This window comes from Rutilus rutilus (genome assembly GCF_951802725.1).
Source record: "Rutilus rutilus genome assembly, chromosome: 8".
Taxonomy (NCBI): Eukaryota; Metazoa; Chordata; class Actinopteri; order Cypriniformes; family Leuciscidae; genus Rutilus; species Rutilus rutilus.
In genome coordinates this window covers 24,589,621-24,614,686 of record NC_140222.1, presented here as the reverse complement: position 1 = coordinate 24,614,686, position 25,066 = coordinate 24,589,621, and the positions used below count along the sequence as shown (strand labels likewise).

The following is a 25,066-nucleotide window of genomic DNA, read 5'->3' as shown; positions in this document are numbered from 1 at the left end:
TGAGGTCTCCCTCCACTCTTTCTTGGCCCTCGTCGTGAATATTTCAGCGCTGTGTGCTGTGCACAGGGTACCTGAGTACATCCACGCCTGCAACCGCAGTGAATTATTCTGATCGTAAGGACCACTGGAGATGCATCCAGAAAGCTCTCACACTCTCTCCCCTTTTTTTGCTCTTTCCCTGCGACTCAAAGCAAGTCAGGGGAATTTTACCCTCCGATTAATATTAATGCGGCAGAAAACACTTCAAAAAGTGCAGCCAGAAATCTCTCACAACCTCTTACTGACCGAATCTGCAGCTCAGTTCGTTTCAGTCACGTGTGCGATACAGAAGCTTTCAAGGAACGTATTGTCCCAGGACATGTAGATTGACATGTCTTATTATAGATAGCATGGACTTGAGAGGATTCTTTGATTGGAAGATTTTTTGTGTTTCTATGCAGCTCGGCCTACGTCATGTGGTCAGAACGAGTATGTTTGCGTTGGAGGGGGCTGCGTGTCGGCTAGCCAGCGATGTGATGGACAAAACGACTGTTCGGATGGATCTGATGAGGTCAGTGTGGTACACACACAGAATCTTCACAGACTGTTTCAGCTGTGTTGGTCAATACAGTGGAAGTCAATGGGGTCCAAAAAACGTTCAAGTCTCGTTGTACAAACTTAAATTAATTGAATAGATTTGTCATATTATTTTTGTGCGCACACTGTTAAAACTAAACTTTCAGTTAATCAATGAATAAATGTTATTTATATAATACAATTAAAAATAATCATTTTTCATTATTATTATTAATAATAATATAAATACGTTTTTGACTGTACGGTTACAAATAATCTTCAAGTTAGTTAATTATTTTCTACATGAATATAATATATATATATAAAACGATGAATTATACATTTACATTTACCATAATAATAATTTTTCACTGTAGACAGTTATAATCAATCTTAAAGTTAGTTAATTATTTTCTACATAATAATAATTATATGTATTATAATTGTATATTTAATTAATATTTAATATTATATTACATAATTCCAATAATCTATATAAAATAATGAATTGTAATCATTATAATTTTTATTATATTTATTTAATTTTAATAATAACAGTTATAGTTAACATTTACATTAGTTAATTATTTTCTACATAATAGTAATTATAATATTTATTTATATAATAATTATAATAATCTATATAAAAAAATAATTATAATACATATTATTATGATTATTAGTATTATTATTATTAATAATCATACTAAAAATTAAATAAAATCCTCAAAGTTCCAAACTTGCATGACTTGGCTTGACATTTTCAGTGGTTTCCATCAATGCAATGAAAGTCAACGGGGTCCAAAACTATTAAGTTCTAAAAAAGAACCAAAAAGTAGCTTGGAATTAATCCAAATGATGACAAAAGGCTTATTTTTGATGACGAAAGCTTATAATTCCCTTTAACTATGATGCAACGTTGCACAGCATTGCTCCATTGTTTCTTGGTGGTTCCAGGCTGCTTCCTCAAGACTACGGTCTCTTTTCTCGAGGGACTTTTGTTTAATTACACCCTTACTCATAATGCAGTGTCAACAGTTCAACAGAGTTTGCCTGTCCTAATAAGGACCATTAAAACAGACCTCATTTTCAGAGGCCCCTAGAGAGCCAAGGCCGCATTTCTTCCATGCATTATATATATAAAGCAATTTCAGCTGTATGAAAAGATCAAAGGTCATTGCTAAAGAGGACGCTCCTTTTAATTCAGCCAATCATTCAGTTGTGTTATTGAAATAGTCTAGCCTGTGCCTTTGAGAAAAGTGTGTGTGTGTGTGTGTGTGTGTGTGTGTGTGTGTGTGTGTGAGAGCAGGTGGACTGCATTCTGGAGTGTAAGGAGGATGAGTTCCTGTGTCGTAATCGAGCACACTGTGTTCCCGCTCGCTGGAGGTGCGACAGGGTCTTCGACTGCCTGGATCAAAGTGACGAGGACAACTGTGACCAGGGTAACGCTCCTAAATCTGATACTGGGTGGTGCATGTCCGGCTCCCAGGATGCTTTGCACGGGATCAAGAATGTAAATGTTGAACTGAAGTGCTATTTGATGTATTTTTGAGTGAAGGGAAAAACATATTAGTTTTGTAATGTTCAGTAACTTATATTTAACATGTTATTAGCTAGTATATAACAGGAAGTTTTTATTTATTTATTTATTTGCTTCAGTTAAGTTTTCACTACAACAAATATTATTTGTGTGAATGGACTTGTTTTAGTCTTGTTGAACAAACTTAAATAAATTGTGTGAAGGCTGATAATGATTATTATTAATTATTTTAATTATAATTTTTCAAATAATTTTTATTGCACACAGTTATAACTAAACTTTCAGCTAGTAAATCATGTATTACAAATAATTTATATAATACAAATAAAATAATAAATATTATTTCTAATTAAAAAAATCATCTGCATCATCATTTATCATCATCAATTAGCTGATTGTTCAATAAATTATTATATAAAATAAAAGAATAAATATAATTATTTATGGTAATAATAATGATACTTTTTCAAATTATTTTGAGTGTTCAGTTATAACTAACCTTTCAGCTAGTTAATTATTTAATAAATACAATTTATATAACACAATAAAAAAAATGGTTTGTATGTAGTTATTTTCATTTCAGTGAATAATATCATTTATTTAAAATGATTAAAAAGAACAAATATCACTATTCATTATAATAATATTTTTTCAATTGTTTTTGAGTGTACACAGTTTTAATTAAACATTAATTTACATATGTTCTTATTTTAATAAATAGTGTAAAACAATTAAATATAAAAAATATGATTGATTGATTGATGTACACAGAAGTTTTTTTTTCTGTATCCTTATTCCTTTGGTAATTTTATGAACACACATTTGATGGAGTACCACATATAAGCATATAAATAAATTGGTACAAATTAAACCTAAGGAATGAATTCATTGACTCAATCATTCACTATGACATCCCTAAATAAAGTGATTACCATTTACAAAAAAAAATAAAAAAAAATAAATAAAGATGCTAAGTGTTCATTTCTGATGTTTCTATTTTTACTACAGACCTACAGTATATGTTTTTGTATGCATTACGTGTCTGCAACTGCCATGTATTGCGTAAATAGTAAGTAAACTAAATGTAACTTTTACATCAGCCGTAAATCCTCAATTCAGCCGAACAAGCCAGGTGACAGACGTGTGACTGACTGACATATTTATGCCGATGCCTTTAAATATCAGTTTCAACCCATGAAAGACTTGAGGGATTTGCGTCCCTCATCTCAAGAATACATTACGGCGGATCAGCCGAGCCGTGTGCGGCGAGAGAAGTCATTTCCCCAATATTTGTGAAAATTGGCGAGGATGAAAGGTTCCGTGTTGCCACTTGATATCTGACAAGCGAGTACATGAAAGGCCTAATTTCAGTGTTTTGAAAAATTGCGGTTGTTGATATTGTTGTGAAGACAACGCCAGCCGTCATGCACCTGCGGCTCTTTAGAAGTGTTTGCATCAAAGATAGAGTCCTGCTTCTAAACGCCAATACTTATTTATTTGCCGTTTTCAGTCTCCTAAACATGTTTGTGGTTTCTAGTTTGTGTTTCTTTCAGATGGCCTTGAATCAATGTATGTGTATTGACTTCTGCCTTTGATCTTTTCCGCGTTACACAGTCTCGACACTGATGCCGGTTTGCTTTTAACACTCGAGAAGATCTGGAAAGATCCTTTGTTTTTCTCTTGCTCCCTTTTGAACTTAATTAATAGATTGAATTACTTCAATTAGATTAAATGAAACTTAATTAAGCATTAAATAAACATACATTCACTAAAAATGGGTTTTGTTTTTTTCCATTCGTTTGGTCTCTGTTCTACTTATTTTATACAAAATTAAATAAAACAAAACATTGCAAACAAATTATATTATATGATTAAGTTGAAAAGGACATAAAATGAGAAGGGTGAAATAAAATAATTTTATTATAATTAATTTTTCTTTCAAATATTTACTTATATTTTATTTATTTGTTAGTTTGTTTATTTATTTATTTATTTATAAGTTTATTGGTGTAGTTTTTTTCTTTTTTTCGTGAAAGTCTTTTAGTCTTTTCATTGTTTGTTCTTTTCAGTGTGTTGGGCATAAGTGAAAAATAAAGGAGAATTCTATTTAATTTTCTTTGAATCATTCATTTGATTGTTTGGGCATTTGGTTTATCCATCCATCCATCCATCCATCCATCCATCCATCCATCCATCCATCCATCCATCCATCCATCCATACATACATACATACATCCATCCATCCATCCATCCATCCATCCATATATCCATCCATCCATCCATCCATCCATCCATCCATCCATACATACATACATACATCCATCCATCCATCCATCCATACATCCATATATCCATCCATCCATCCATCCATCCATCCATCCATCCATCCATCCATACATCCATCCATACATCCATACATAATATGATTATTTTCTTTGTAGGGTATGAAATTAGAAAAGCCAAAATAAAGGACAGTTTTGTTATATTTTCTTTGATTTATTTCTTTAGAAATGTATTCATATAAAAAAATATAATTTTAATTTGTTCGTGTGTGTATGTATGTATATATATATATATATATATATATATATATATATATATATATATATATATATATATATGTATGTGTGTGTGTGTGTATATATATGTGTGTGTGTATATATATGTATGTATATATACATACATATATATATATATATATATGTATGTATGTGTGTACAATTATTATTATTATTATTATTATTATGATTATTTTCATTCTTTTGCTTTTTTCCCCCATCATTCAAGTTTTTATGTGCACTTCCAATTTAACTTTAGCTTTAAGTGCACTTGTTTGTTAGACTTGCATTTGCACCCTTGCGTCCTGCTTTGGTCCAGTGTCGGGGGCGTCGTGTTTTATTCATGGAAACTCTGTGATATTAATGTCCATTTCTGTCAAACACATACTAGAAACCTTTCTGGCTCAGAGCTGATGACAAAGAAAGAGGGATCAGGGTGAGAAAAGCAGGATGTATTTTCAAAAAAAGCAACGCTCTTAGTCTGGCAGGCTCTTTAAGCCGGTATAAAACATGCTCTCTGAGCTGACATCCAAACTTAGGTCTTTAAACACCACAAAAACTGATCTCTGGTCATTTTATAGGATACAATCATTCTTATTTTCCCTGGCTGATGCTTTTGCTTTGACAGTCTCCATAATGCTTGTGCTTCACTGTACCTGAGGACTAAATGGGCTCCATAAATTTCATCATCAGGGTTTATAGAATGCTTTGTCGCTTGTTGGAAAGGGAAGTCAAAGTGCCTTTTCAGCTGCTGATGATTAAAAGCGTCTCAATGCCAGCTGGGGTTTATTTATTTAAAAAAATAAATAAATAAATAAATTGCTTTTAGATGTTTGCTTTACAAACAGATTGAATGGTTAGGCATCTTATAGAAATCTATATGAATGCACAAACTGCTCGCAATACAAACCAAATGAATTTCTACATGTGAACCCGTTCATTTAAATATTTATTTGTAGATTCAATTCATATTTATTTTAAAACCATCAAAATGCTCAAAGATTGTACTTGTGAGGGAATTTGTAAGGTTGCTGATAAGAAACAGTTCAAATGCTTTCACAAGTCATATAAATAGATAAACTTTCCCTGAATAGGGTGCAAATTACAGTAGTGTCCCATTGCTTTTTTTTTAAAGCAGTATGGGCACAAATCTCTTCTTTTGAAGTTAGAATTATTATATATCTTAAATAAAATGAACATGGCATGAAAAATAATGTTAAACGAATTGAATGCCGATAGAATTGCAAAAACCAATAGGCAACATAATTTGTATACTGTCTAAAGCATGGCGATTTGTTTATCTCATATAGTGTTAAAATATGTCCTCTAGTCAAAGCCTTTTGTTTGCAGGGTCGTTGGCTTGCCGCTCAGACGAGTTTGTTTGCAACAACACGCTGTGTAAGCTGATGGTCTGGCTCTGTGATGGTGAGGATGACTGCGGCGACAACTCTGATGAAGATTCACACATGTGTGGTATGTCTTTGAATAATTAGCTCGGTATAATTCATTTCCCACTGAATTCACATAATAGGTATGTGTTTGTTTGTTTGTTTGTTTGTTTGTTTGTTTGTTTGTTTGTTTGTTTGTTTGTTTGTTTGTTTGTTTTGTTTTGTTTTTTATTTGTGTGTGTATGTTTTGGTTTATTGTTCAGTTTGATTTTGATTGTTTGTTTTTATTTTGTATTGCATTTGTGTTTAGATTTATTTACTTATTTATTTTGGTTATTTTTATGTGGTTTGATGTTTTTTATTTTGTTAATTTGTCCCTGTGTTTTTGGTTTATTGTTCGGTTTTGTTTTGTTTGGTGTTTTGTTTTCATTTTTGTTTGATTAATTTTTGTGTATTGTATTTTGTTTTGATTTATTAACTTATTTTAGTTTTGCTTACTTTATTATTTTGTTTTATTTTATTTATTTTTTGCTTGTTTTGCTTTGGTTGTTTTGATTTTTTTAATGTATTTATTTGGTAACACTTTACAATAAGGTTCTATTTTTAACATTAACTATATTAGTTAACATGAACTAAAGCATTTATTACTTTAGTGGATTTTAATGTCAATCTTATTCATGCATATTTAAAATCTGATTATATTATTTTATTTTGCCTGAGCTAACATGGACTCACGTAAGAGTTGTATTTGTATTAACTAACTGAAACAAAGATGAATAAATACTGTAACATATGTATTAATCATTGTTAGTTATTGTTAGTTAATGCACTAAGTAACATTTACTAATGGAACCTTATTGTAAATTGTTACTATTTATTTAAATATTATCAATTTATTTATACATTTTTACTTTTATTTATTTTTCTGTTTTTTCTACATGCGATTAATTTCCCATTAAAGTTACACAACAGTTAGTTTGTTCATTCGTTAATTTATTCATCATTAAAATAAATTAAAGTGAACAAAATATTTATATTTTACATTTATGTTTTGTCCGCTTAAATAAATGTGGGAAAATAATAATAATAATACAATAATACAACCCTTTCCAAAAAATTTGAATATCATGGAAAAGTTTATTTATTTCCATAATTCCATTCAAAACGTTAAACTTCCATAGATTATAGATTCAGGGCCCACAACTTAAACGATTTCAAGTATTCAGTTGTTTATTTGTACATAATTTGGGCTTCCAGCTCATAAAACCCACAAAAACAGGATTTACATTTTTTTGAATATTACATGAAATCACGCAGTAATTACACAGTGATACCATGGTCATTGAACCAGGTTTTGGTTCTTTTGGCAGTGTGGGCAGGTGCAAATCCTGCTGGAAAATGAAGGAAGCATGAAGTGCTCTGAAAATGTCCTGGTAGACGGCTGCGTTGACTCTGGATTTAATAAAGCACAGTGGACCAAAGTCCTCTTTTCTGATGAGAGCAAAATTTGCATCTCATTTGGAAACCAAGGTCTCAGAGTCTGGAGGAAGAATGGAGAGGCACACAATCCAAGATGCTTGAAGTCCAGTGTGAAGTTTCCACAGTCTGTGTTGGTTTGGGGAGCCATGTCATCGACTGGTGTTGGTCCACTGTGCTGTCCACTCAACGCAGCCGTCTACCAGGACATTTTCAGAGCACTTCATGCTTCCTTCAGTAGACAAGCTTTATGGAGATGCTGACTTCATTTTCCAGCAGGATTTGCACCTGCCCACACTGCCAAAAGAACCAAAACCTGGTTCAATGACCATGGTATCACTGAGTAATTACTGTATGATTTCATGTAATATTCAAAGTTTTTGAAATCCTGTTGTCGTGGGTTTTATGAGCTGGAAGTCCAAATTATGTACAAATAAACAACTAAATACTTGAAATCGTTTAAGTTGTGGGCCCTGAATCTATAATCTATGGAAGTTTAACATTTTGAATGGAATTATGGAAATAAATAAACTTTTCCATGATACTCAAATCTTTTGGAAAGGGTCTCCATATATACACAGTATATATATATATATATATATATATATATATATATATATATATATATATATATATTAATTTTTATTTTTATTTTTATATTATTATATATATTATAATTTTTGGGGACTTCGGTGTGCAAGTCAGCTCAGAAGGTTTCTCATAAGTGTGTACTTGATGTACCCTTGAATCGTAAAATAAAATGTTTGAACTCACAAAAAAAAAACTGAGCTGAAAATCAATATCGGCTGTTTGGACCATCCTGAACTCACTTTAAACCTTAAACTGTACTTATGAACTGTAGTAAACAACAATTTTCTTCTTTTTTTTGTTTGCTGAAAATGTTTTTCCTGTAGAACTGACAGTAAAATGTCTGAAAAATTGCTCTTTTGGACCACTTTTCAAACACTTCTTCCACATTTAAAATGGTACAAGCCACAAAAAAAGCAGATCACTTCTCTGAGGAAAACGAGGTTATGATTACTCTGTGTGTGTGTGTGTGTGTGTGTGTGTGGCCCCGCAGGAAAGTTGCCATGTCCCCCAAACAGGCCGTTCCGCTGTAGGAATGACAGAGTGTGTCTGCCGACTGAACAAATCTGCAACGGGGCGAATGACTGCGGCGACAATTCTGATGAAGACGACTGTGGTGAGTAGGCAACTTCACTTCCTCCATTTCCATCTATTTCCTTCTCTAAACGATCTCTCTTTCTTTCTCTTCTCTAGTGTTTGTGGTCAAAAGGCAGAAGCCGTGCGGAAAGTCCGAATTCTCCTGTGCCAATCACCGCTGCATCCCGGCCGATCTGCAGTGCAACTTCTTCGATGATTGTGAAGATGGCGGTTCGGATGAGCGCGACTGCAAGGCATGTAAGTGTACTTCCTTCCACAATCCTTCATCCATGTCATCCATGTCTGCCTCTGCGCTTCTCAGTGTGTGGCGTAAAACCATTACAGTGTGTTTAATTTTGTCCCTTGTGGGTCACAGATTCCGTAGATGGTGCATGTCAAGGACGGCCGGACGTGTGTGGAGACGACGCTTTCTGCAACCATACCAAAACACCTTCCATCTGCCAATGCAAAGACGGCTTTCAGAGGAACCAGAAGACCAAGCAATGTGAAGGTAGAGAATTTGTACAAAAAATGTCTGTCTCTGAATTTTAGGATTTATTGTCGTCATTTATTCAGAACCCACGTTATTACTTTATTGATATAAAGCAGGGTTTTTAAACTGTGGCACCAGTGGGACGCAACACAACTTTCAAATTTACTTCAGTTATTTAATTTGTATTTCATTTATATTTTTAAATGAATAAATAATATTTATTATGAATGTTTATATTGTAATAATAATAAAAATAAATGTTATTATTAATAAATCTAATTTATTATTTATTCATTTTATTTAAATATTGTATACTAATAAGATTTTGTTTTATGTATTTTTAAATGATATATATATATATATAGTTATTTTATAGTTTGTATAATTTATATGAATGAGTAATATTGAATATTAGTCAAATTATTTAAAAAAATACACTTTTTTGTTCTAATTTCAGATGTGTGTGTGTGTGTGTATATATATATATATATATATATATATATATATATATATAACAAATCAGCTTTTTTAGTTCTAATTACTGATGTATTTAGATGTTTATATTATTTATATATTGTTTATATTATTTATATATTTTTTATAAATAACTCAAATGTAATTTTAGGTAGTGCTAAAAAGAGTATTGCAAGAGTATTGCAAAAGAAAAACCCAGATGATTTCCAAAAAGTATAAGTGTATATATATATATATATATATATATATATATATATATATATACCGTATTTTCCGCACTATAAGGCGCACCGGATTATAAGGCGCACCTTCAATGAATGGCCTATTTTAGAACTGTTTTCATATATAGGGCGCACTGGATTATAAGGCGCATAGAATAGAAGATACTGCAGTCAAACGTTTGACTGGGTTTGCGTTATGCAGTGGTCACCAACCTTTTCAAGCCTAAGATCACATCCAAAGTCCAAGTGTAAACCAAGATCTACCACTTGCAAAAAATTATGAAAAAACAAGTGGCTGAGCTGTAAAACCTTGTTTATACTCGACGCGTCCGCATGAGCGCGAAGGTAATAAAAAAACTAATATCCGTCTGCTCGGGCAGATTCGGCTCAAAGTCGTGCATCTTTGGATGCGGGGGCGCGTGCGCGGCAAAAATGACGTCATTGTAACAGCGCGCGCGCCTCCGCATCCGAAGATGCACGACTTTGAGCCGAATCTGCACGAGCAGACGGATATTAGTACATCTCATCACACCGGCACCCAGTTTGCGTGTCTAATCAGTTGTATGGTCTGGTGTTCAGTCTAAAACAAAACAGTTGCGTCAAGTATAAGTGCCTCGTCTGTTTGGGGAGTTGCGCGCGCAGTCAGCGGAGGCTCGCGCTCCGGTGCCAGGCGAAAGTATAAACAAAGTTTAAGTCAGTGGTTGTTTTACAGACTTTAATATAAGGCGCCAGATCCATATATAAGGCGCTCCGGGTTATAAGGCGCACTGTAGTTTTTTGAAAAAATGTAAGGCTTTTAAGTGTGCCTTATAGTGCGGAAAATACGGTATATATATATATATATATATATACAGTATATATATATATATATACACTGAACATTAGTTTATGTAGTCATACTTTAGATCTTTCTAAATTTTATTATGTTTTTTTTTTTTCTAAAAAGCAAAAATTTTAATAAATGGTTCTTGGCTTGACATGTTTTAGAACCGCTGTTATTGATCAAACCGAAGAAGGTGCATCAACATTTACAACTCCCTTTTAAAGTTGGATTCAGTTTAACTCTGTGGCTGAAGAGGTTTTGCCTTTGATCCTGCAATATATTGATATATGCAGAGCATTTTGAAGTTTGGAATGATTAATAATGGGTCAGTTTTCTTTTTCACAACAAGGTTCTTAAGGTTCAAAGATTTGAAGTGTAGTGACTTTTGTACTTGACTTTTAAACAAGTTAAAACCCTTAATTTACTATATAATAAATCATACAATAAAAGCCCTACATATGTTAACATCCATTGTTTTATTAGTTATAAACTAATGCACTACTTGAAAAATGTGCTGGTACACACGGTTCTTTAAAATAAATGACATTTGTAATGACACAATGCTTAAGTGTCCATATAGTTGCCCCTAGCTCATCCCCAGTAGTTACTCGTCTTTTGTACAAACCCCACAATGCGAAAGTCTCTTTGTATTCAGTTCCAGCGCTGAAGTTAAACTGTAGGAGGTATGTCAGCGGTCGCTTCAGGGTCAACTCACTGAGAATAACAAGAACTCCAGAAATCAGCAGGCGCTGAACGCAGATAGCCAAGCTTCAGCTCCAATCCCAAACAGAGTGACATCCCTGCAGCATTGTTAAAAATGTCACTGGAGAGCGTGTGGGAGAGACTGATGGATGCGCTCATCTCTCTTTCTCTCCTCAGAGGTGAACGAGTGTCTGCAGTTTGGAACCTGCTCGCAGTATTGCACCAACACGAAGGGCACGTACAAGTGCACTTGTGACCGAAACTTTAAGGAGATTGATGGTGAATGCATCACTAAGGGTAAAAATGATTATTGTTTAATACAAATAGACAGCAAAAGGATTCAGTGTTATGACATTCTGTTCCATTTTTAGATAAATAAACAGTTATGTTCCGGCTTAAAGCTAACATTTAAAGCTTTTGGTACTTTTCTAGTTGTTGTTTTGCCTCTTTTTTGTCTTTATTTTGTCTTTATTTTTTTTATTTTGTTGGTCTATTTGTTTTGTTTCACTATTTTCATTTGCTGTATTTATTTATTTATTTATATATTGTCTTTGTTTGGTTGGTTTTGCTCTTTATTTGTTTTGTTTAACTTTTGTTTGATGTATTTTTGCCTTGTTTTTGTTTGTTTTGTTTTTTGTCTGTTTTTGGTTTAATTTTTCTCTATTTGTTTTGTTTCACTTTTTGTTTGATTTATTTTTGCTTTTTTTCAGTTTGATGTGGTTTTAGTTTTGTTTTGTCTTTTTGTTCGGTTTTGTTTTTCTTTTATATTTTTTCTTATGTTTTGCTTTTTGATTGATTGATTTTTGCTTTGTTTTTTTTCCCGTTTTTATTAGTTTTTGGTTTTGTTTGATGTGGTGTTCACTTTTATGTGTGTGTTGCTTTTTGTATTGATTTATTAGTTTGTTTGCTTAGTTCTTTGTTTTTTTCTTTTGTTTTGTTTTTTGCTTGAGTTTGCTTTGATTTATTGTTTCATTTATTTTATTTGTTTCACACATGTATCTCTGTGATCAGGACCAGAAGATCAGGTCCTCTATGTGGCCAACGACACCGAAATCCACAGTTTTGTGTATCCATACAACCAAACTCATGGACATACCCAACTGGCCCGTATCTCAGACAGCGCTCGCATCATCGGCATGGACGCACTATTTCACCATCACAAGTTTGTATGGGCCACTCAGTTTAACCCCGGGGGGATTTTTTACAAAGACCTCCAGGACAGAAGTCCAATCACGTCAAACAGTGGAGTCATAGTAAGTCAATAACAACCAATTAGACTTTATTATTAAGAATTAAGTCACAATATTTCTGATACAATTTTTTTTTTGATATTCTCCTTATGAAACCTCAATTACCTCAGAAACTAGCTTAGACTTCACAACATTATATATTTGCAGTGTCCAGACTTCAGGAGGCCCAAGGACATCTCGGCTGACTGGGTGACGGGAAACCTGTACTGGACGGATCATTCCCGAATGCACTGGTTCAGCTACTACACGGCACACTGGCGCCGACTTCGATACTCCATCAACGTGGGACAACTGGGGGGTCCTAACTGCACCCGGCTCATCACAGACATTGACGGGGAACCTTTCGCTATTACTGTTAACCCTGTACTAGGGTAAGTGACCATTAAGGTCATTTTAGAGTTCTGGCTATTATTTGCGACAACGTGTGTATTTTCCTTGCCATAGGATGGTGTACTGGACCGTGATTGGTGACCACTCTCACATCGAAGAGGCGGCCATGGACGGGTCCTTGCGTCGCATTTTGCTGGAGAGGAACTTGCGAAGACCAACGGGTGAGGTTCTTGCATGCCAGTCAAAATATCTGTAAAATATTCTCTAGTCTTAAACATGTGGCCCACAAAATGCATGTGCCAAATGTTACGCTAAAAGGGATCATTTTAACATGTCACTACATAAAATGCAAAAAATGTCATTTCAGTTGTCTGAAAGTGAAATGCATTATAAACTATAAAGTCTGAGTTAAACTATTTAATATCTACAATATTCAGGGTGTAAGTCTTGTTTCTCTTAATGGAAAGGACAACCGGTTTTAGTTTTTTGGTAATGGAAAAATAAATGAATGTTTTTGAATAAATGAAAGCCAAAATGTTATTATTAATTTATTTACACATGAGATATTATTTTATTAATACTATTGAATGTGTTTATAATATACTATATAATAATAAATGTAATATTATAAATTATAATATAATACAAAATTGTCTCTGTCTTTGCAGGACTTGCAATTGATTATTACAACCAGCGGCTTTACTGGGCGGACTCTGAGCTGTCTCAGATCGGGAGCGTGCGTTTCGATGGCTCTGATTCTCTGGTGGCCGCTAGCAGTCGAGATGGTGAGTTTGCATGTGTAGGAAATTGTACAATGTTCAGAATCTGGTTCCAGATTTTCATTAACATCTTCAGCTCAGGGCTACACTCTGTCCCATAATTTGGAGACCTGTAAAGCTGAATATCTGTGACGGCTTGAAGTTCATAAAAAAAAAACTCACTTCACCAGATTTCTATTTTGATTCCCTCTCAAGCTGTGATTGAAAAATGCTATTTTAGAGAAACATCAAAGTTGAGAATGAATTTTGCAAAACCTAATGAACTGTCTTCTGCCTACATAGACAACTACTTTAAGCTAACTTTGAAGGAAGTGTTTGATTAGGCAGCAGACAATCGATATTAATAGAGCACGACGCTAGCATGTTGCTAATCTAATGGTGTGATACAAACATAAGAAATTTATAAAAACATAAGAAATTTATAAATGTTTTGGACTAGACTGATTGAACTAGAGTTTGATGTTAGGATGTAGCCAAGCTAAAAAAAAATGTACGGAGATCGATGGTGAATATATCACAAAAGGTAAAAATGTATGTAATATAAATAGACATCAAAAGCATAATCAGTTTTAAGCTGATTTTAGTAGCCTCAAATCAAAATATTTCCAACTTTAAGCTAACAACTTTATTGTTTGTTTGGTTCATTGTTTGGGTTTGTCTTGTTTTGATGTTTTGTTTTCATTTTGTTATTTTTGTGTTGCTTTTTGTTTTGTTTTGTTTTTGTTTTGCTTTACTTTGAAAATATATAAATGTCTAGGAAAATAGTCAATTTTCTGTTATACTGAACCATTGTTTGATGTTAGCATGTTGCTAGGCTAAAAATATCTACACAAATATTAGAGATTGTCTATTTTTATTATTAAAATTATCTATTTATATTATTACTATGAGAGACTCAAATTGATTCAGAGTTTGAGGTTAGTGGGTTGCTAAGCTAATAAAGTGATCCTCTAACAAGCTTAAAAACATGCAGCACAAACAAATGTGGATTAAAATAGTGTTATTTTATTGGTGATTGAATGAAATATTTTTAAAATCATAATTTCTGTACTTTTCTCTAACTTCCTTGACTAGGCTTGTCGCTGTGCATTCTGGGATTGCTTTCTTTGCGAAGTATACATGCAGTGCTCTCAAAAACTGGTCAAAAGAGAGTATCTTAGAGGACAATCTTTGGAATATAGGGAGCATGTATATGACACCTTAAAATGCTGTCTACATAGGCCGCTCGCTATGTTTTGGAACAGAGATTTTTTTGGTTTTCGCTTTAGTTCTGAGCCTCGAGAACTTTAATAGCCTATTATTTTTCATAAATTGGATTGGGATTGTGTTTTTCAGCTTTGTGACATTTTTAAATAACATTCCGGTTTTGTTTTGCATTATTGAATCCGGATCCCTTCTCACAGTCGCACATGAATCATGTATTGTGAATGAATTTGTGACTTTTTAGTTTACGTCGTATTTGGTTTCGTTCCAGGTATTTCTCAACCCTTTCGCATTGACCTGTTTGAGGACTACATCTACGGGGTTGGCATGAAGCACGACGTCTTTAGGGTTCACAAATACGGCAAGTTGCCCGCCGAGAAGCTCAATCTGGGTGTGGAGAGAGTGGCCAGCATCTTGGTCTTCCATCGGTACAAACAACAAGAGGGTGAGTCTCAAAACGTGTCTCTGATTCAACCGACAAGGAGAGTTCACACAACAAACAAGACTTTTGTCATCATTTACTCCCCTTCATGTCATTCCAAACCCTTACATCTTTGTTTTTCCTTGAGAAACACAAGCTAAGGTTCTGTTTTCCACAAGTGTATAAAAACAAAAATATACAAATACATGTTTGGAAGTGATTAAATCATGACATAATTTAAATGTTTTTGTCAAATACTCCTTTAAAACCATTGTGGATGTGCATCTTCCAGAGGACCGTTCCAGTGTGAGTTTTCTTGGCAGTCGTCAGAGTTTAATTTCATGTTTAGATGATTGAAATCTGATTGGACTTCTCGCCTGCGGCCGTCTAGAGCTTATTACAATCACAAATTTCTGTCAAATGTTTTTTATTATACAATCACCGCCTCTAATCAGATGAAATGTTTCGTTTTGCTAGATTTGCGGAGAAACAAAAGAAAACATGTTTTGAAGTCATGAAATCAAAATTTGGCCTTACTGATTTTCTTATTTTGCACCACTTTGGCGCACATTAAGAAAAATCCTTAATATTCTCTGCTAATGAACCAAAGATATTATATTCTAGAGTCTTTTTTAGTTTATTTTTCTCTTTCATGACCCATGTGGCCCTGCTTCCAATTATCCATTAGTCTCCTTACATATATATTCAGTCCTCTTCTTTCCATTATGTTTTTTTCCACTGCACTCTCTGTCTCTTATCCTCCGCCGATCTCTCCCTCTCTGTTATAAAGAAGGAGGGATGGAGGGATCTTTGCTCTTTCTGTTGTTTGTCTTCGTGCTGGTATAATGGGAAGTGTCATCGTTCCCTGATGTGCTTTTACACTGGAAGGCTTTATTAAAGATGGTCTTCAATACAACCTCCAAAAGCTAAAATAAAAAAGGCAAACAAATAATGTCTCATACACTACTCCATGAACTAAAAGGTTTTAGATAGATAGTGTGTAATATGCTAGGAGAATTTAATCTTTCAGGCGAACATACTGTATAAAGTGCTGGCGATATGAAAGATGCAATATTCTGCTCTTTTGTAGCATTGTGTTTCTCTGAACTCCACGTATAATGTCTGAGTTTTTTCGTCCCTGACTATTTTCCACCCTCTCTGACTGTTAGAAATACACAGTTTGTTTTTTGTACCGTTAAGACCTTATGCAAATTACCTCTGTTATGATTGGCTAGACTCTACATACAGAATAATTCACACTGTTGATCATGAGGGCATTATATGATGTGATAGTATAAGAAACATCTACATATATACAGTTTATTTAAATACATTGTTTTATTTTGCTATATATGCTATGTTAAAGATTCACGGATCAGATTTTTTAACCAGACTGTGCATATTTTATTTTAATTTAACATAATTTAACTAAATATTATGGTACATTAAAGATTCACTGATTATTGAATGGGTTTGCTTACATTTCGTTTGGTTTGGTTTTGTTTTCACTGTTTAACAAAATATTTTGCTACACTAAAGATTCACAGATTTTTTAACTGGTTTATTTACGTTTTATTTTGTTTTGCTTTATTTTTATTTGTTTTATTTATTTAACCTTTTAACTAAATTTTTGTTTTAGTTTTTTAGGGGTTGTAACCATTTAACTACATTTTGCTTTTTGATATTTTGTTCTTTTAAATAAATATTTAGATTTTTGAACTGGTTTATTTAAAAAAAAAAAAAAAAATCACTGTTTAACTATATATTTTGCTACGTGAGTTTATGGACCATAAAAATTCACAGATTTTTTTTAACAGGCTTATTTTTGTTTTGTTTTGTTTTGTTTTGTTTTGTTTTGTTTTGATGATAGCATCAAATATCCCATTTGATGTTTGTTTTCTCTTCTCTTCCTCTCACTCAGTGTCATCCATTTTATTTTATTTTTAACTTGCCTCAACACACCTGTCTGAAAGTTTCTAGTTTACCCAGTAGGACCATGATTAGCTGGATTTGGTGTGTTTAATTGGGGTTGGGACCCTCTGGGATCAAGACTGGACAGTCCTGTAATAAAAGCATTATATATCCCATTTTATGTTGGTTTCATCTTCTCTTCTTCTGTCTCGCAGTGTCCAACCCATGTGCAATGATGAATTGCGCTTTCCTTTGCCTGCTGAATCCCAGCGGGGCCAGATGTGTGTGCCCTGAGGGGAAAATTCTGGTGAACAGGACCTGCACGGACACCAACATCTCAGGTACATCTGTCAAAACGCACATGGCAGGATGCTCCTACATCCCTAACAGAGTGTTAGTGTGACCCTGAGAGGCCCCGAGCGTTCGGCATGTCAAACTCGAATGTTTCACTTGAGTGATTTTGACTGAAGTGTTTACTATTCTGGGTCCTTTGCCCACACCCTCAATACACCTAAAGCCTACATGCTAGAAAAGACAGGGATCGTGTCGCTAGGATTCATTCAGTCAGAGTAGACGGCTTGTTTGATTAGCAGTGAGAAACAGTGTTGTGATTGCTCATGCTAACGACTAATATTTTAACTGGTCTTTATGTTTCTTAAGGTCCGTTCACACCAAGGAAGATAAATATAACGATAAACAATAAAGATATAGTTTTAAAAGTTATTCTAAATGTAAAAGAATAGCTGAGTCTACACCACAACTATGACGATAACACAGAGGAACGATATTGTTAGAATCGCTTTCAGAATGATTTTTTCCAGCAGATGAACGTTAAAAACAATGACAGCCAATCAGAATCCATCCTGTTTTAACAAGCTTGAGCATTTAAAGCTGCAGTCGACACAACTATAGCGTGGTATAATAAACATAACAAACAATAAACGTTTAGAACCAGCCTAGCAATCATACTGAGCACCCTAGCTACGAAAATGAGAAGTACTTTAAATATATATATTTCAAAATGTACCAATATATACAACAACCGAGGCAAAACAAGATATAAACTTGCAGATCTTATATAACAACATAATTATACAACTTTTGATACAAATAAAAAAATAAATGAAATGCCAAGCCTGATCAAAGAAATCTCAAATGCACACACATATTTTCATGCTTCAAATAACTGAACATTTTAAATAAATATAAATAGTAAAAGATGAAATAAAAAATAAACATGCTATATTAAACATTCTCAATATTGAACTTATTGATTTTTTAAAAGATGTTGGGGCATGATTAATATGCCTTTATGTACAAAAATATTGCAAGAATGAATATATAATTTATGTAATATTTTACAATATAATCTCTATTTGTATTCTCCAAAATACTGTCAACTAATGTGTTTACTTTCTAACAAAGGCTCATCAATAAATTACATTTTTAAATGCTTCCCTCAAAGCCTTGTTTTGTTTTTCACGTCAATTTAAATATGCCGTCTTTTCTAACTAAAGCATTTTATGACTAGATTAGCTTAACTGAAGGATTGAAGGATAATTTGCATGTGCATTTCAGGAGATCTTTGTCGTCCAGCCTGTGAGAATGGAGGTCGGTGTATCACCAACGAACGAGGGGAATCGCGCTGTTTTTGTTGGCCGAACTACTCCGGGGAACGCTGTGAGATCAGCCACTGTAAGGACTACTGCCTCAACGGAGGCACTTGCACGGGATCACCACTAGGTAGGCGCTATTTCCTGCACGATATTTGTAAATTGTTGAGATCATGAACATTTTTCTGCTTTATTTCTACTCATATTTTGTCTCAAGTATGAGATGTATTTTCACTGATGGTAAACAAGCACACTCACTTTTTTGAAAAACTTTATCAGTTGCAAAATTGTTGGTTGTAAAATGGTAAATTATTCTACATATAAATATTGAAGCATTTGGGGATTTTTTTACTCCTTGTTTTTAAAATGTAATAATTCATATTTTATTATTAAAGTATTGTGCATGTGTATTGTGCATTTCTAGAGAAACGGTCAAGTTGTACAAAAAACAAGGCTTTCGTGACGCCTCAGAATTCAAAGTAGGCCACAGGCAAACATCTGATACAGGAGGGATTTCTCATTATTTTTGGTTTCTGTCTTTTCAGTAAATAAATGCAACAGAAATATACAGCACCTGTGTTGCCTTGGGTTGCTTCAGGTCATCCTAAGTTCTCTGAATAGTGTGAAATGAAAAACAAGCAAGGATATTGTGAAGTTTAATGTTTCAAATCAGACCAGTGTTTCCTGAAGGCGCGAATTTTTCTTATAAACTTTAGGCTGAATAATAGTCTTTTCTTAAGAAAGAAACCTAAAAATGACAATTCTGTCATCATTTACTCGCCCTTGTGTCATTCCAAACCTGTATGACTTTCTTTTCTCTGTGGAACACAAAAGGAGAAGTTTAGTAGAATGTTAATGCTGATCTTTTCCCTATAAATAATAGTATTATACACCTTTCTGGAGTTTTATTTTAGGTTTTGATGTCCTTAAGAATATATATTTGCGGTATAAGTACCAAAAACCATCCCAATATATTTTTACAGCTCCTTTCTCAGGAGCTCTGCTAAGAACAAGTCGATTTTGGCCTGTCTACTTAATATTCATGAGCCTCTCTTCTGATCGGCCTGTTGTTTTCTGTGTGACGCACGGCTAGGCCAACCACAGGTAGGGTCATGTATGCTGTAGCCCGCTGTGGCTTGGTGCTCACAAGTAAGGTAAATAAAACACCTGTAATGATGGTGATAAATTATTTGTTATTAAAGCATAGACATTCACAAACCACTGTTCATTTAACATAAAAGCAAGCATAGGCTACTGCGTGCATGGTTTGGCATGACAGAAATAGCGCAAAGTGCGCTCCCTCAATATTTCTTAAATAGCTGACATCTCAGTTCATCACGATCTCACTAAGCTCCGTTATTCTCAATGAAGCTGACTGCACAATAAATCTTTCACAATGTCAACACTTCATTTGTTATAATAAGAGGATTTGCCAGCATGCAGAATTCAGCAGTGAACAAAAACTCAGTTTTGAGCGGTGAGTGGATTCTATCTTAAATGCATCTCATTGGCCATTGCGTTGAAGAAATCAACACATATGCCTGTGATTGGCTACATTGCTCAATGCTGCAAACATGTTATAAATAGAAACTTGTTCTGGCCTGTAAATCGTTTTTATTTAGTTTTAGTTATTCTTGTTGCTTTTGTGCAACATATGAATAACAATTTATTTGTTTTTAGATGTTTTATTTTGAGATATTTCTATTTTGCGGGAGTCCCGCGAATCGTTTTATTCTCCCGCAACCCGTTCACACATGAGTACCTTACCTTACTTCATACGACTTTTGCGCTATTTTACAAGTCTTCTGAAGCCAGATTTTAGTGTATTAGTAATATGTTTTTTAGTCTTTGTTTCTTTGTTTTTAGAGCTTAAATGGTCACGGTATTCTTTCATTAAAATAGTATTATATTATGGGGAAGATATTTAAATAAAAATACATTTATGTAATAATAAATAATATTATTATAAATAAATCTTAATTTTAATGTAAATGTAATTGTTTTAATTTAAATTTGATTTACTATGTAAAACATTTTTTTTCATACATATTTCAAACATATACTATATGTTTATATATACTATATGTATATAATATATATAAACACATATAAACTACCATTCAAAGGTTTAGTAAGACTAAGTCTTTTTCTTAAGAAATTAATTTTAATGTAACTTAAGAAAATGTACAGGCCATAAAAAAAAGTTTACAGTGTAAAAAAAGAAATTGATCTGGAACGTCATGAGGGTGAGTAAATGATGACAGGATTTCCATTCCTTAATTTACCAAGCTGAAAGACAGCGTACACATGGACATCAGGGTTTTGGACAGGTAATTAGATAGTTGGTAATTGTTCCAGCAAGCGAACGCTTTTGTAATTCCCCTGACACATACACTCACATTCTTGCACACTAACTCCCAACAGCCCGTTTCCCCAAAGTGCAACATCATGCTCACTCAATATCTGTTTGTTATTGGCTGTTCAACCACATGAGAATCCACCAGACGCTCCTCTGCCAATTTGTTATCGTTACCTCTACGGAAAATGTATCACTGCTAAAGCATTGCGTAAATCACTGCTCCCTGTTTTGCCGCCTTATTCCGAAAGAATATTTTGGCAGGGACCAAAAGCTGGAGGAAAACCAGTTGGAGCCCATAAACGTCTGAGAAACCGCCAGGAATTGTTTCTGTTGGCGTCTTTGTGTTAAAAAACTGTCATTCGCACCAGCTGGCAGATGGACCACCAACAGTAGACAGAATATCCCTTGGCTTTGAGTGTGTGCTGAACGTGCGCACGTACAAAATCAATGCCCAACAGATGTACGTCTCATAAATCCCCGCTAGAATGCCTTTTGTCTGTCACAGTAACTCAAATAATCGAATCCTGTTGGCTAAGAAAGCAAAGACAAGCATAGCACACTGTGATTTACATGATTAGCCTGCAAATGAAGTACCATTTTTACATCCTTAGACCTGCTCAGTTTAGCACATACTCTTGAGTCAATTATGTACAGGTCAAAGCAGAGTTGTTTATGCAATTTATTCAAATCTGGTAATTGCATTTAAAGATTTAAAGTCACTTAAATAGTGTGTTTCTACTGAAGGAAAGCCCACGTGTCACTGCGCTCTGGGGTTCACCGGCCCTCTGTGCGAGAAACGTGTTTGTGACGGTTACTGCCTGAACGGAGGCACATGCGACCTGACCCTGGGTAACCAACCCGTGTGCCACTGTCTGGCGGAGTACACCGGGGAACGCTGCTTACACCGTGAGTATGAATCTGTTTTACCATAAACGTTTTTGCCGTACAGTAGCTCAGTTCAAACATAGTGCACAACATTGTAGGCATCATAGGCCTGTTCAGGCTGCTTATAAGATCTCATTTTGTCTAAAGTCTTCAGCGTGACAATTGCCCTTTCTCAGATAATGCAATCCCAGAATGCATTGCAACAAGCTCGGTAGAAAAAATATATACGGTGAAAAATGTTGATTATAAATAATTAGTTTAATATTCATTCATCCTAATACAGAATTAACAAGGCCATATTTTGGATTATTAAAGTATCACACTGTTAGCTTAGCAACATGCTAATGCAACGTAGGCCAGTAAGAGCTGTGTGTGTAAACCTCACTTCCCTGATCTTAAGAGGTGCACTAGAGGCTGCGGTCTTTAGTGTTCTTGTTAGTGCGCCCGCCTCCCATGCCAGAGACCCCGGTTTGAATCCCACTCGTAGTGGGTCGAGTAGGACTGGTTACATTTGGTGCCGTGACCCGGATGGCAGTGAGGTTTAGGGGGGTGAGTGTCATGTAGGCCAGTAAGAGCGGTGCGTGTAAACCTCACTTACGTGGCCTCAAGAGGCGTACTAGAGACTGATGTTAGGAACTGCTGTCTTTAGTGTACTTGATAGTGCGCCTGCCTCCTATGCCGCAGACCACTCGTAGCAGGTCGAGTAGGACCGGTTACACATTCACGATTCCCTCTAGAATGAATTATGTTCACTGTACCCTAATATAACTAAAAACACAAATATAAAAGCACAAAAAAAAAAAGTTTAGATGAAGTTCACTAACAATATTCATTAGATTTTATAATAATTGAACCAGCTACACTAACATCAAACTCTGTTGGAATAAATTGCGAGTAGCACTATTTACACACTTAGAGCTGCTGCCTATGTAGAGCACTTAAAACGAGTCACCTATGATTTGTTTACAGAACAGTTTAGTTGCTGTTAAGACTTCCTGTAGATTTAACATGTGACAGGAAGTTAGCATACATTCAGATTAATCATAATAATGGGTTTTCTTTCTGTCTGTTTGCAGATATTTGTCACCATTATTGCGTGAACTCCAAAGGCTGCACGCTGTCCGGCTCGGGACATGTGGAGTGTGTGTGTCCCACCCGCTACGAGGGGCCGAAATGCGAGTCGGACCGATGTCTTCGCTGCCGAGGTGCCCCGTGTATCGTAGACGAAGAGACTGGAGACGTCACCTGCAAGTGTGTATTTAATAGTTACATTAGCACTTTTGTGTATCAGTATCAAGAAAAACCAGATGGAATTTCGTCCTTGTTGTTCACGTGTGTGTTCGCAGCTGTACGAACGGCAGAATCGCAGCCAGCTGTCAGTTGTGTGACGGATACTGTTATAACGGCGGAACCTGCCACCTCGACTCAGAGACGGGCCTGCCGTTCTGTCAGTGAGTAATTTCTTAATAGCTTTCTATGGCAACAAATTGCCTGTCGGTATTTAGATTCATTCATTTTAAATTACTCCCTCCGGCAACCACTTTAATAGGATTTTTTTCTGCTCGTCTGACTTGGGAGGATGAATTTTTTGTAAAGGTGAACAAGAGAGAGGGAGTATTATAGCAAAAGAGTGAATTATCACAGCAGGGGTCCATAATCGGCTGCTTATATCTACCTCTATATTTGTATATTAGAGAGAGAGGCAGGGAAACCAGTGAGAGATGTGAGCGGAAAAGAGCACAGTTATACAAGTACGAAAAGACAAAGAAGAAAATTGTAAAACTGAAGGAAAAAAAGCATTCATTGAATTCCTTAAAGGGACAGTACACCCACAAATTTAAATCTCATTTCATCCAAAAGTCATTTTAAGATGTGTCTAGCTTCATTTCTTTTGCAAAACACATGAAAAGATTTATTCTGAGGAAGAAATTCAGTCTCTCTTTTCCATGAAATGACAATGAACAGGAAGTGAAGCTTCAATCAAGGATACAGACGTGCCGTGAAAGTATTGTGATGACTTGTACAACTTATTTGCTATATTATAAGACGTCTGAAGCCATACAATAGTTTTGTGTGAGAAATTGAAGTCATTAACTGCTCTCTTTGGATTCAGTGATTCACTCAGATTTGTGAATGAATCATTCAGATGGTTCAACTGAATCAACTGATTCATTGAAAATTTCTGCCTCTGACTCTCTGATTGATAGTGGCTGCATCCGAAATAGCATACTTCCCTAAAATATAGTTGGCGAAAAACAGTATGTGAGCCGAGTAGCCTGTCAGAATTAACAACATTCATACTATATAAAACATACTTTTTTAGCGCTTGCAAAGTAATTACTTATTCAAATAAATACATACTCAGGGAGTTTGCGATTTCGGATGCCGCCCAGGTGTAAAATAATTATTTATTCACAAATCAGACTTTGATACAGTTCTCACAAACACACCAATGTGAGTTCATAAATGGTTAGCCAATCATTACATAGCTCATTTGCATATGGTCTTAAAGGTACAGTAGCAAAACAGCCTGTTTCATTTAAAGTTTGGAAAATTATCGTGAAGAACTAAATTGTGTTTTTAGTTGAAGAAACCTTCACAATATAAGACATACTAAGTATGCTTTTTGCAGTGTCACCAAATGGATTTGCAAATATAATAATCGCTTTTAAGTGAGAGAAACCGACCACAGTGAAATGGATGGAAAGTGTAACCGTTTTTCAGCTAATAGCGGCACACTCATGTGAATCCTTTTTGCGTAAAATGGTGGAAAGTTCTTGTCCTTTGAAAAAAAAATTGCATGCGAAGAAAGAAATTGATAGACAGACGGCATAAGAGAGCGTCAAAGCGATTGAGCCATTGTACAGATCCTGAATGCGGCGGTGGACGTACTCCATCTCTCTGCTGAAATGATTCGGGTT

General features: G+C 34.7%; 1 protein-coding gene across 1 annotated transcript in view; it reads left to right on the top strand.

Annotated features, from left to right (window-relative positions):
- Positions 1 to 25,066, top strand: part of lrp1ba (low density lipoprotein receptor-related protein 1Ba) — a gene marked incomplete at its 5' end in the record, with an annotated part of 237,412 nt that overhangs the window by 201,510 nt on the left and 10,836 nt on the right. Inside the window, 17 exons of the mRNA XM_084415835.1 lie at positions 441 to 550; positions 1,865 to 1,997; positions 6,004 to 6,126; positions 8,599 to 8,721; positions 8,799 to 8,939; positions 9,058 to 9,192; positions 11,572 to 11,691; positions 12,406 to 12,647; positions 12,792 to 13,015; positions 13,089 to 13,195; positions 13,643 to 13,759; positions 15,228 to 15,401; positions 17,504 to 17,629; positions 18,867 to 19,031; positions 22,005 to 22,166; positions 23,222 to 23,396; positions 23,492 to 23,596. Of these exons, the coding sequence (XP_084271961.1) occupies positions 441 to 550; positions 1,865 to 1,997; positions 6,004 to 6,126; positions 8,599 to 8,721; positions 8,799 to 8,939; positions 9,058 to 9,192; positions 11,572 to 11,691; positions 12,406 to 12,647; positions 12,792 to 13,015; positions 13,089 to 13,195; positions 13,643 to 13,759; positions 15,228 to 15,401; positions 17,504 to 17,629; positions 18,867 to 19,031; positions 22,005 to 22,166; positions 23,222 to 23,396; positions 23,492 to 23,596 (2,482 nt within the window). The remainder of the gene's footprint in view (positions 1 to 440; positions 551 to 1,864; positions 1,998 to 6,003; positions 6,127 to 8,598; positions 8,722 to 8,798; positions 8,940 to 9,057; positions 9,193 to 11,571; positions 11,692 to 12,405; positions 12,648 to 12,791; positions 13,016 to 13,088; positions 13,196 to 13,642; positions 13,760 to 15,227; positions 15,402 to 17,503; positions 17,630 to 18,866; positions 19,032 to 22,004; positions 22,167 to 23,221; positions 23,397 to 23,491; positions 23,597 to 25,066) is intronic.